The sequence below is a fragment of the Sceloporus occidentalis genome, unplaced genomic scaffold (genome assembly GCF_023333645.1).
Source record: "Sceloporus occidentalis isolate IW3139 unplaced genomic scaffold, rSceOcc1.0.p SCAF_4, whole genome shotgun sequence".
NCBI classification, from domain to species: domain Eukaryota; kingdom Metazoa; phylum Chordata; class Lepidosauria; order Squamata; family Phrynosomatidae; genus Sceloporus; species Sceloporus occidentalis.
Window position 1 is genome coordinate 105,125,790 of NW_028316984.1, and position 12,156 is coordinate 105,137,945.

Consider the following 12,156-nt stretch of genomic DNA (forward strand, 5'->3'; position numbering starts at 1 on the left):
TAATCCAGAAGTATATATATATATATATATATATATATATATATAAAATTATACTTCTGGATTAAATGGCAATTTATTTATATAACATAGAGAAATAAAACATATAAATATAACAGAATTATTTGCAAGTAAAGCAAATAAATATATAAAAATCAGCAAAGATTCTAAGAGAGACAATAATTCTGGAGTTAAGTTTTAGATAGTTGCACAGTTTTACTACTATAATCACATGTATTACATTTGGTTATCTGCAGTTTAAAATCTCATATTAAAGCGATATACATTTCTTTCCCTGGTGAAAGAACGTTTTGTGTCAAAGTGATCATTTATATTACCTATTTTCATCATTCTTTGACGTGAACTGATTGTACAGCGTAGTTACTCTCCTTTCCACACCATTGGAGGGTGATATGTTGGCATTTTGTTCTTCACCCAATCCACTGTCTGGCAGATGCAACAAAGACCTCTTCTGATAGGAATGCAGATTGGCAGACATTATTGCTGAAGAGCCGGAAGGATGCCTCCGATGCTTTAAAAAGTAGGATAACATTCGAGAGTTCTAAGTGGGTAAGCAAAGGTTCCCAAACATAGGCCCGTTACAGACAGGCATAATAGTACGGATTGGGTCCGTACTAGGGTTAGAAAGGGGCGTCAAGAAGTGACCCTAGTATGGACCCAGTCTGTACAAAATGGCGGCACCCGTTCCACACAGGGGCCACCATTACGACGTCACGAATGCGCCGCCTCCAAACGAGGCGGCGTGGACGTGACGTTGTCACGCCGTACGAGGGCGCATAGAGCACCCTTTCCGCGGCGCGAGAAGGAGCTCCTAAACGGAGCTCCTTCTGCGGTCTGCTTCGCTGGAGCAGCCTTTAGACGGCTGCACCAGCGATGCAAGGGAGAAAGGGTCCAAGCGGCCCCTTTCTCCTCCTCCCCGCCGTCGCTGGGTGTCCTTGGGGCTTGAAGCCCCAAGGACACCCCTTTCCAGGCTGCGGGGAAGCGGCCTTTTGCCGCTTCCCCGCGGCCTCGAAAATGGCAGATCAGGGCCTTGGAGGCTGCCGTTCTGGCAGCTGAGGCCCTGATACAGCGGGGAAAGGGGCGGGAACAGGCCACCCCAAACAGGCGGTCTGTAACCCGCCATAGTAACTCTCTAAAGTGGGACTCCTGGATGCTTTAAATTGGAGCTGCAGCCGCCACTGAGATTTGATTCAGCTAGAGCATAATGCACATGTTCACAGACTAAATTAAAGGTTTGTTGTGTGAAATGTTTTCATTTTTTAAAAAAAGATTTTATAAGTAACAAATGTACATTTTATTCTCTCTCATGACTATTCAAAGGAACATTTAGTTTTTTTGCTAAGTGGTTAAAGAACAAAAGTGAACTGTCCCTAGCAATTAAGTCTGATCAGCTACACATACTAGTACTTTCTCAAACAAAATCTGGGAAATGCTTTCTCATTATTTTAATTATATCTCTGCTAGACATTGCCATATTAGTCTATATTATTTTAGTGGCATTGTGTTAATAGGTGTGCCCAGTGTAAAACACAGAGATGTCCCAGTTCTTATCTGGACAGTGTTAATGGAGACAGAGAAAAATGAAGTTGGAAGAAGGAGCTTGGGAAAGGAGTGAAGTAAGAGGAGACAGGAAGAGACATCGATCTCTAGGGGCCCAGGAAACTGGAGGAAATAGGATTTAGAGGATGGATTGAAGCTGATTTGATGAACGAAAAAGTGGCTACACAAAGTAATTGGAGAGCAGCAAGTGCTGCCAAGAATGGCTAAGATCATGCCAAATAAAAGGAATATGAAGGAGAGTGCGTGAGGATGGCTTTAAATATTAGGGATAGGATTGTCAGGAAGGTTCCAAAAATGGCATGGAGCCTGCTCTCCCTGCCATGATGAAAATGACAGTGGAAAAATTTTAGGTGAAGGCTTATCAGGTGTTAGTATGTTAAAGTGATACCAGCTGGGACAGCCAGGGTGGAAGATGATGGAGACAAGATGGCTGTTGTACAGGATAGTACTGGTAAGGTGCAGAGAATATGAGGTAGTTAACTGAAACAGCTGCAAGGGAAAACTGCAGTAGTCTGGGTGCATAAAGAAGCCTGGGGCTAGAAGAGAGGTTCCAATCTTCAGGGCGGGTTCCAGAGTGTGACTTTAGAGATTCCTGCTCAGCCTTGCAACTATTAAAGTGTAGGGTGCCACAGGTTTCCATCCTATCCACCATGTTTTTTAATATCTACATGAAGATGTGGATAGAGATGGTTAGGAATTTTTGGGTGAGCTTCCATCAGTATGCTGATGACAGTATCCTTGTTGTTGGGGTTGTGCAGGTGCTGGATCAGTGCCTTGATGCTATGATGGGCCAGATGGGAATCAAGAAACTGAAGCTGAATCTTGAGAAGATGGATGCTGTACTCACCCTGAGGGACCAGATGTGTAGTTTGCGAATATTCTTCCATCAATCTCTATTGCTATAGGCCAAGGTAGACTCTGTGGCTCAGACTGCTTGGGACCATCAGTTACAGTTTCATGCAGAGCAATAACATAGCCACAGTAGTTCATACACTGGTAACTTTTAGATTATACTGTGTAATGTAGTTTTTCTGGGGCTGCACTTGAAGACAGTTTAGAAGCTGCACTAAGGAGACGGATTGGTGCCAGTTCTGGTGTCATTCCGGTACCAAATGGAAACATGACTTTTTATCCATAACTGTCAAATCATTAAATATGGTTGTAGAATGTTTAAATGATTTGATTGTTTTATATTGTTTAAATTGATATAACTGGTTTTATTACATTCTGTCCTGAAACTGTATGATACAGGGTGAGACAGAAATACCTTAACAAGTAAAAATAAGATAAACAAGTGCAGAACAGCATATGGGGAGATAAATAAAGTTATACTTCAAGGTATGAATGTGTGGTGGTCAGAAATAGGAAAAGTATAATAATAGAGTTACTGCATTAGTTATAAATAACCTAAAATATCAAACCGAATTAGATTTACATTAGAAGAGGGGGGGGGGGAAATTAACTATTACATTTATGTAAAACTGCCATTAAATTTAAGTTATAAGCCTGCAGTAAAGACCTCACCATAATGAAACTGAAAAATGCCTTCTTTAATTTTACACCTTACCCTCTTGCCCCCCTTGTTTTTTGATCTTCATTTTAAATGGATTCTAAGTTTTTCTACAACCTTCTGAAGTCCCTTGAAGATTATCTAAAGAAATATCTGGTTTCAATAATATGGATCCTTTATTATGTTTAGAATAAGGTGGAAAAAGGGATAAATTATTGAGACTGATAATCTCAAAAGCCCTTAATGCAATTTATCTCACTGGAACACTCTTGAGTTACTTGTTTGAACATAGTGATCTAAACATTGTAATTCTCCAACCCTAAGGGATGAACAAAAAGCAAGAAATGTTTTTTCAAAAAGCCAAACTTTAGCTAAAGAATCAGTTGACAAATGTAAAATTTCTTAGCTCCTTAGTTTAGGCTCTCATTTAATCAATTAACAACTTAATAAATTCCAACTGAAATTCCAACTTATTAACAATTTAATTAAGTTGCCCCCTTTTGATAGAAAATTGCCTAAGGGGGTAATTTATTTTAAATAGTCCTATCACTGGAGCTAGCTAATTTCAGCTAATTTAGTTGAATATTTCTATTTTGTCTGAGGAATACTGTGTTTCAAGCCTTATATCTTCTGCTTTTAAAGTGTATGTACTTCCCGTCACTAGTCCCAGCTTCTGCCAACCTAGCAGTTTGAAAACTTGTAAAAGTGTAAGTAGCTAAATAGGTACCACTTCGTTGGGAAGGTAACAGCTTTCTGTGTATTCATGCTGACCACATGATCACAGAACCGCCTTTGACAGTGTGGCTCCCTTGGCTGAGTAATGGAGATGAGCAATGCCCCCTACAGTTAAGCACGATTTGACAACCTTGTCAAAGGGGAAATCTTTACCTTTACCTTTTTACTTGGACATAATGATTTAGATCTAGGCTTGGTCAACTAGAAAGCTGCTCACATAATGGGCCTTTCCACCCTTTCTTTAATGCAGTCTGCTTGCACCTCACTAAAATCACTCCCGAGGTCATTTTAATATCTCTAGCTTTTGGCAAATTTCCTCTTCCACTGCAATTAGATTCACTCCATCCCACATCATTTCCAAACATGGGAAAACAACATTGGTGCTAAGGGGCCATGCGGAAGCAACCTCTGCACTTAGTCTCCCAGTTGTCTGTCTGTCTATCAATGAAAGTATGAATAAAACTGTAGTCCTAGGATTAAATTTCACTGAACTCAATGAGGAAATTTATGAATAGTAGACACGTACAGGATTGCACTGTAACCTTGTTAAATGCACAGCCTTTATAAAATGCATACACAGCTATAGTCAGTAACCAAAAACAGACAGCCCCGATGGAATGGCTTGGAGCCGCCACAATTAAGGCTGGATTGGGGCTGTGGCAAACAGATGCGTGGCCCCAATCCAGCCAGCTTCCGCTCCAATCCTATTTGGGGCTGAAGAAAAGCCACCCCTTTGCCTCTGCAGCTGGCATTTCATTGGCTCTGGGGTGTGTGGTGTCTAAACGCCAAGCACCTGAGTCGCCTTGAAGCTGCCTGGTGTGTAATCGCTGGCATGGCTTCAAGGTGACGGGTGTGTGGTGTGTGTAAATGTCACACCCTCAAGCTGGCTCAAAGCTGGCTGACGCTACTAGTCTGTTCTGGTCCTTAAAAGAATATTCACTTTCAACAAAATGCTTGTTGGAACACAACAACATTCACAGAAGAAATGGAATTACTTGTCAGAGTGCACCTTCCAGCACTTACATTGCCCTGCCTTGTATCTTCTTTAACATTTACTTTGACTCTTTCCCACAGTTGTTGCCATCTTTCTGGGTTCTGATGTAACTTGTTTTCCAATCTTTCAATTTCCTATAAATAATACAAACAATTTTTCCTAAGATTGAATACTTCTGTTTATATTTACAAACACAAAGGCTACAACCTTTTAACATGGTGGAAGAATTATTGTTATGTATGTCAGTGTTATGACATTATATACAGTCAGGACTGCTTCCTAAAAAGCATTACTAAACTGTAATTTTAAACAGGGAAATGAAACGGAAAGACTTATTTAGTATTCATGTGACATCGTTAAGTTATTTGTGTTGTCAAATTAGAAATTTGACCTCTTCTGTTAGCCTCCTGTAGAGATGTTTCCTGTTAAAAACATGGTAGAAATTAAGAAATAACAGAAATTTGGGAAATAAAAGAAATGAGATTAATGCATTTTCATGAAACAGTGTCTGTACCAGGGTGGGCAAAATGTGGCCTATGAGTAGGCTTGCCATATCCCGCCTGGGGGCAGGACTTTCCCAGTTGGGGTGGGTCTGCATGGTCCCGCCCCGGTTTGCCCCCGCACCCAAGATTTCCCCCGCCCTCGGGCTGAGGGGAGGATTACTTCCCCACTTGGGCTCCGCCGGTGAGAATGGGGCCCAGGCGGGGAAGGAAGCCTCCCCTCAGCGAGGCTCCTTTTCAAATGCAGGACACAAAAAAAATGTGTCCTACATTTGAAAATTTTGTCCTACATTTGTCCCGGTTTGGAGGTCCTGACTTATGGCAACCCTACCTATGAGTTACATCTGGTCTTCCAGGGTTACTTTTGTATCCCCCACAGAGCCCTCAGATGTAAAACCTTATAGAATGTTATTTTCTTGCCTCCAGATGACTCCAGATGATTGCAAGGCCACTTGAAGCCCAGTCATCCCAATCCCATGTCCTGGTTTAATTTTATTGCATTTTTTGGTCAGGTCTGAGTCTAGTGTAGCCTACAGTGAGTGCTGGGGTAGAAATGTGGTGACCAAGCCCACAAATTGCATGGGGAGGGGGGAATTATCACACCCCACATACATTCTTGACACATATGGACATATGTCACTTCTGAATTGGTCCTTCAGCCCATCAAAAAGTAATAACCTGAATCTGTGTTTTACCAAAATAAGCATACACATACAACTTGATGACACAGTGAACTGTGATTCATATAGCTACTGTTTCACAGAGTACAATATATTGTCTGTCATTAGGAGTTCCTTTTGTTCACAGAAATGAATCTTAAAATTCAACTTGTATTCTGAACAGGTGAGGGAAACAGCCACACCAATAACCCACATGTAGCCCCAAGGCTGTTTTGTGCTTCCCAAGACACTCCTGAAAATCACATTATTAAATTCTGCAGAACGAACCATTTAAAGCCCCAACAACAATAACAACAACAACAATGGTGATATGATGGCCTTTTGTGGTTTGGTCCTGAAATGCAAAGCAAACATAGAAATTCCCTTTTAAATCAAGAAAAATGCTTGCGTTAAAGTCGTTCCCCCCCTTAGTTGCTGCTGAAATTCAGTGGTGGACAGAGGCAACTTCAAGCACATCTGATGGTGGTGGTAAATCACCTCTCCGACCCCCTGAAGTAGCTGTCCCCATTATAAAGAGAAGTGTGAGAAGTTTTAAGACTAGTGATACTGCCATGAAGAGCAAGTTGGAGCCAGTAGCTATTATGTTTTTCAACCACACATTTTATTTGTGGCAAAATTACAGTTCTGGCTCTTAACTGCAGAAGGATCATATGCTAAGAGAAAGGAATATGAAGCCAAGAATATAGTGTGTTATTATAGACTAATTTAGAATCCATTTTCCATAGCAGGTTAGCATAGCTAAGAATTATTGTAAGCTGAAGATGGTTAAGTACAGAAGCATCTACAAAATTCCAACATTTGTTATATATTTTTTCCTTGCTTTGAAACAATTAACTGAAGAAAATGGCTTCTGGTACTTATAAAACCTAGCTAAAAGTTTTCAAAACAAATACTCCAAACATTTCTGCATTCATTACTCTTGACACCAATTCCTACAATTTTTTTTCTAATAGAATTTATTATTCGTTGGGAGACAGCATGTATGATAGTCATGGTATACAGCTGCTTGAAATTGCTTAACAAATATGGGCCTTTAAGGACAATGGCTACATGGCTATGCATATCTTTAATACAACAAGTAAATGAACAGACCTTTTTCTATACTGATTCAAAATAAGTCAAATAAGGCATTTCACAATTAATCAAACACAATTGCAACTCACAACTACTATAAAACATGCACTGGATTTCAATGAATCATAGAACAGAATCATAGGACCATGGAGTTGGAAGAGCTACAAAGGCCATCTAGTTCAACCCACTGCCAGGCATTTCCAAGATTTTGGAAACATATTGACAGTTCAAATGTAATTTGTACAGATAACTGGACAGCTTGCAATAAATCTGGGAAAGATGATAAACCTACTTCAGAAAACAAGTTGTCCTCACTTTAGGATGAAAGACTATTTCCATTATATTTCAAGAAATCTTTCTTTACCCCCATCCTCTGCAACCTTTGTTACACCTGATTGCAGGAAAACATCACCTTACGTATGTGTAATGCTGGTGGGGAAATACATAGCTATGGAATGTATGCTGATCTGTGATAAGATTTCTTCTGACAGCTACATTCTGGTAGCTACATTCTAAGAGGCATTATTTTGGAAATGTCTAAAATAACTGAACAGGACATTCAAACACCTCTTACTTCTTAATGTTTTTATAATGCTCTTTAAAAATCTTCATCTCCCTCCCTACTTAAACTCTAATAAATGATTATTTCATTTTTTTTACTACCAAAAATTTAAAGAACTAGACAAATGCTGAGTAGATATGTAAAATATTTATACTTACATTTAATAGGCTAGTAATGGCATCAGGCTGAACTTTGTTGATGTCATCATAGCACGGCCAGACAATTTTCCTCTTACTGTGGGAAGGTGAAACATCCCTCAGGTCAGGTTCATCCAAGATGCTACACTTTGTAATTACCATGGTCCAGTCATAAGAAGGGCCTGTGGCCAAGGTCTCTTCTGTGTAGTAATCCCACTTTTTAAGACTGGATATGCTTACATTTGGTTTTAATACCTGTAGAAAGGATGCCTGCAAATTACAAAAGCCATGTTAGCTTTCCAGTATTATTGACCTCTCTTTCCAAAACTCAAAACACTGTGCATTTCATAATGTCATGGGTAGCAAGATGGAACATAATTGAACTGACCTGACATTTTCTGAATTCTTATGGCAAGTTGCCTAAATTGCAAGCCAATACAAACATTTTATTATATCATATCCCAAGAAGTCATCAGACTGAATTTTTTTGGCTGCTAATGCTTGCTTGACACATGTTTTGGAGCTGTCTCATGGTAGCTACATTTTTGGAAGTAACCACACAAGTAAATTTCATTTTGGAAAGTTCTTTGATATTCAGGGATATGTATGAACTTTTGAATTATTTACCTGTTTCTTGAAATTAACAAATGGCCAGTGCACCCTATTGACTACTAAGATTGATCCTTCTTTACTAGAAAGATAATTTTTCTTCACCTGTAATCCAATGGATAAAAGATCTAACAACGCATGCAATGTTTGAAAGATGGTGTATAGACTAAATTTCCAAATGGACTTATATTCGGACATTTGGTTGGATTTTATATAAACGTATGACTGATGTTATTCTTCCTCCTTTTGTTATTATTATTAACCTTTATTTATACAGCGCTGTAAATTTACACAGCACTGTACATACAATCTTTTAATTAGACGGTTCCCTGCCTTCAGGCTTACAATCTAAAAAGACACAACACAAAAGGAGAAGGGAGTGGTGGCGGGGAAGAGGATGAGGTCCAGCAGTTCTTCTCTACCTCCGAGGCCTGGACCAAGGCAGATGGACTGGAGGGAGGGCTTGGCTTCTTAATGGATGGTTAATCTTCTTCAGGGAGGCCTGTTGGAGCTAGCCTGCCTCTCTAGTAGGATAATTCATATAAAATACATAGCAATACAGGAAATGATTCAATAAAACAGGCAACAAAAAAACATCAAATACCAAGTGACAGTTATGCAATGCCTGGGAACGCTTCTCTGAACAGGATGGTCTTCAACTCCGTTTTGAAGCTGGTTAAAGAAGTGATGGCCCTTGCTTGCGGGGGAAGTAGGTTCCAGGAGTGAGGGGTAGCAAGTGAAAAGGGGCAAATCCGAGATGGGGCAGAGGAAATCCTGGGCTGAGACAGCTGACCTTGACTACCTGAACGGAGGGCCCGAGTGTCTTATTTTCCTGTTTATGTTATACTGAAATATTATTGTATGTAACTGAGATCCCTTTTGAATTATATATGCTTTTGAATTATATATGGCCTGAGACATGGGATATTCAGATTTCAGTAGCTACTCAGAATTCAAAGGGTGATCTTGTGCCAATCATATCCTCTCACTTTTACCTCATAGGGTTGATGTGAGGATGAAGAAGGGAGAAGAAGAGCCATGTTATCTCACATGAAGCTCAGTGGAAGAATGTTAGAATAAGAATGTCACTAACAAAGAAGTAAACTTTTCTTTGAATGAGGGACATGATTTTTAGGTAGAGAAATAATTATGTATAAATTGGTGAACATCTCACTAATTACTCCTTTCAAAGTCTAAAATGAATAGAATGAATTCCACTAACAGCAAACTATATTCAGATTCCAGGAATACAAAGATGCTAAATTTCAGCTTAATACCTCGGTTTCATTTGGTGTATAGAGGTAATTGAAGAAAACAGGACTCCTTTTGTGTATTTTATCAATGCACTCCCACATACAAATTCCTTTTTTACCATGCTTCTCTCCTTTATCTTCAAACAGTGTTCCTAAAGAAAAACGGAAGAAAACATTAAATAAAATAGCATTTCCAACACAAAATCCACTTGAGGATGCTATGGATGGAAAAAGTTAGAAATCTGTATGTGGTCTGGAAGGCAGAAAATTCAGTAAATTTAAGCCTCATGCTCTAGCATATAGAGCAGACTACATTGTATGGGTTGTATTTTCTGATCCTCACAAGAATTCCAGTGTACCGTGGAGTAAAAACCTGCCCTGGCTCAGGTGCTTTCTACTCAGACCACCCAGAATAAAAAACAAACAAACAAAAACATACACACAAGGTAAAACAAAAGTAAAAGTCTTACATAGTCTTTTAATGTGTGATATTTCTTAATCCCAGAGAATGTCAGTGTCCCTCCAGTAAAAGAAATTTCAACATCCCCTGAATGGAACCAACCTGGTGGCAACCAGAGCACTTCACTTCTACTTTGCCACAACATGAATTACTGCAAAACCTCATGGGAAATTCTTTGTCTCCAAGTGTTACATTGGCTCAGACAAAAAGTACCTTAATGACAAATATTATTTTTGGGACTTTTCCCCCCAGTTAAAAAAGGTTGTCATGGCAAGTGGCTACAATTTGGGGATACTGGCTGAAATCCTGCATTGGGAGATGTCATATGTAGGTCTGTCCAGGTGGAACTATGCTTCATCTTATTACCTCCTCCCTTAATACTCATCTTTTTCATGCTTGCTCCCCAAACACAGCCATTTAATGGCTATTGGAAAGGGGGAGGGAATGGCAGCAGGGAAGGGTCTATGTGCCTATAGCTGGAAGCACAATGACAGTCATCCTCCAGAATCTCAGGACAACTTCTTGGATGTCATAAAGGATGCCTCTGCTGCTGGGTATCCAGCTATAGGCACACAGCTAGATGCTCCTCCACTGTTCCCTGTTCTCTACTGGTTAATAAATGCCTGTGTTGCAGGAAGCAAGCAGGAAAAAGATGGGCTTTAAGGGAATTTTGGTCATTTCATGAAAGATAGTGAATTCCTCCCTCTGCTCTACAACTAACTATTAGCTGGATATTCTAACACAGGGGTAGGCAACCTTTTTGAGCCGGGGGCCAGGTTGCTGTCCCTCAGACAACTGGGGGGCCGAAGCCGGGGGTGGAGCTTCACCCTCCGGGGGTGGAGCCACATGCCGGGGGTGGAGCTTCCACCCTACAGGGGCGGAGCCGCATGCTGGAGGTGGAGCTTCCACCATCCAGGGGCGGAGCCACGTGCCAGGGGTGGAGCTTCCACCCTACAGGGCGGAGCTTCCACCGAAGCATCATCATCATCATCATCATCACCACCTCCACTACTATCATTGTTACAGCAGACCTTTCAGCAATAAATGCACCAAAAATACACAGAAATGCACTTTGGAAAGTCACACTCCTCCTCCTCCTCCTCTTTCTCCTCCTCCTGCTCTTTCTCATTGAGAGGGGATTTTGCACAAAGAACACCCAGGGCAAGTAGTAATAATAATAAATAATACTAAGAATAAAGTTACAAGCAAGGAAATTACTACAATGCAACTGAAAATAAACTGCAGCAAGCATGCACACAGTTTCAACCCAGAAAATCCCCAGGGTGCTGAGAGGGGATTTTGCAGAAAGAACACCCAGGGCAAGTAGTAGTACTACTACTACTAATAATACTAATAAACTTACAAACAAGGAAATTACTACAATGCAACTGAAAATAAACTGCAGCAAGCATGCACACAGTTTCAACCCAGAAAATCCCCAGGGTGCTGAGAGGGGATTTTGCAGAAAGAACACCCAGGGCAAGTAGTAGTACTACTACTAATAATAATACTAATAAACTTACAAACAAGGAAGTTACTACAATGCAACTGAAAATAAACTGCAGCAAGCATGCACACAGTTTCAACCCAGAAAATCCCCAGGGTGCTGAGAGGGGATTTTGCAGAAAGAACACCCAGGGCAAGTAGTAGTACTACTACTACTAATAATACTAATAAACTTACAAACAAGGAAATTACTACAATGCAACTGAAAATAAACTGCAGCAAGCATGCACACAGTTTCAACCCAGAAAATCCCCAGGGTGCTGAGAGGGGATTTTGCAGAAAGAACACCCAGGGCAAGTAGTAGTACTACTACTAATAATAATACTAATAAACTTACAAACAAGGAAGTTACTACAATGCAACTGAAAATAAACTGCAGCAAGCATGCACACAGTTTCAACCCAGAAAATCCCCAGGGTGCTGAGAGGGGATTTTGCAGAAAGAACACCCAGGGCAAGTAGTAGTACTACTACTAATAATAATACTAATAAACTTACAAACAAGGAAGTTACTACAATGCAACTGAAAATAAACTGCAGCAAGCATGCACACAGTTTC

At 40.2% G+C, this 12,156-nt stretch overlaps 1 protein-coding gene and 1 long non-coding RNA gene across 12 annotated transcripts in view; one reads left to right on the plus strand and one right to left on the minus strand.

Moving 5' to 3' along the window:
• The window catches only part of LOC149314462 (uncharacterized), a 184,741-nt gene that overhangs the window by 49,378 nt on the left and 123,207 nt on the right, over positions 1-12,156 (plus strand). The window lies entirely within an intron of this gene.
• Positions 1-12,156, minus strand: part of SBF2 (SET binding factor 2) — a 341,214-nt gene that overhangs the window by 6,901 nt on the left and 322,157 nt on the right. For 9 of the 11 annotated variants that reach the window (XR_016280926.1, XM_089521164.1, XM_089521169.1 and 6 more), the window contains 4 exons: positions 9,657-9,784; positions 7,792-8,040; positions 4,847-4,951; positions 336-559 (listed from right to left, as the gene is read on the minus strand). Coding sequence is in view for 10 of the 11 variants with exons in the window: in XM_089521164.1 (XP_089377290.1) it covers positions 336-559; positions 4,847-4,951; positions 7,792-8,040; positions 9,657-9,784 (706 nt within the window). In the remaining variant the exon portion in view is untranslated. The remainder of the gene's footprint in view (positions 1-335; positions 560-4,846; positions 4,952-7,791; positions 8,041-9,656; positions 9,785-12,156) is intronic. The other 2 variants (XM_089521171.1, XM_089521162.1) reach the window with 1 other exon arrangement.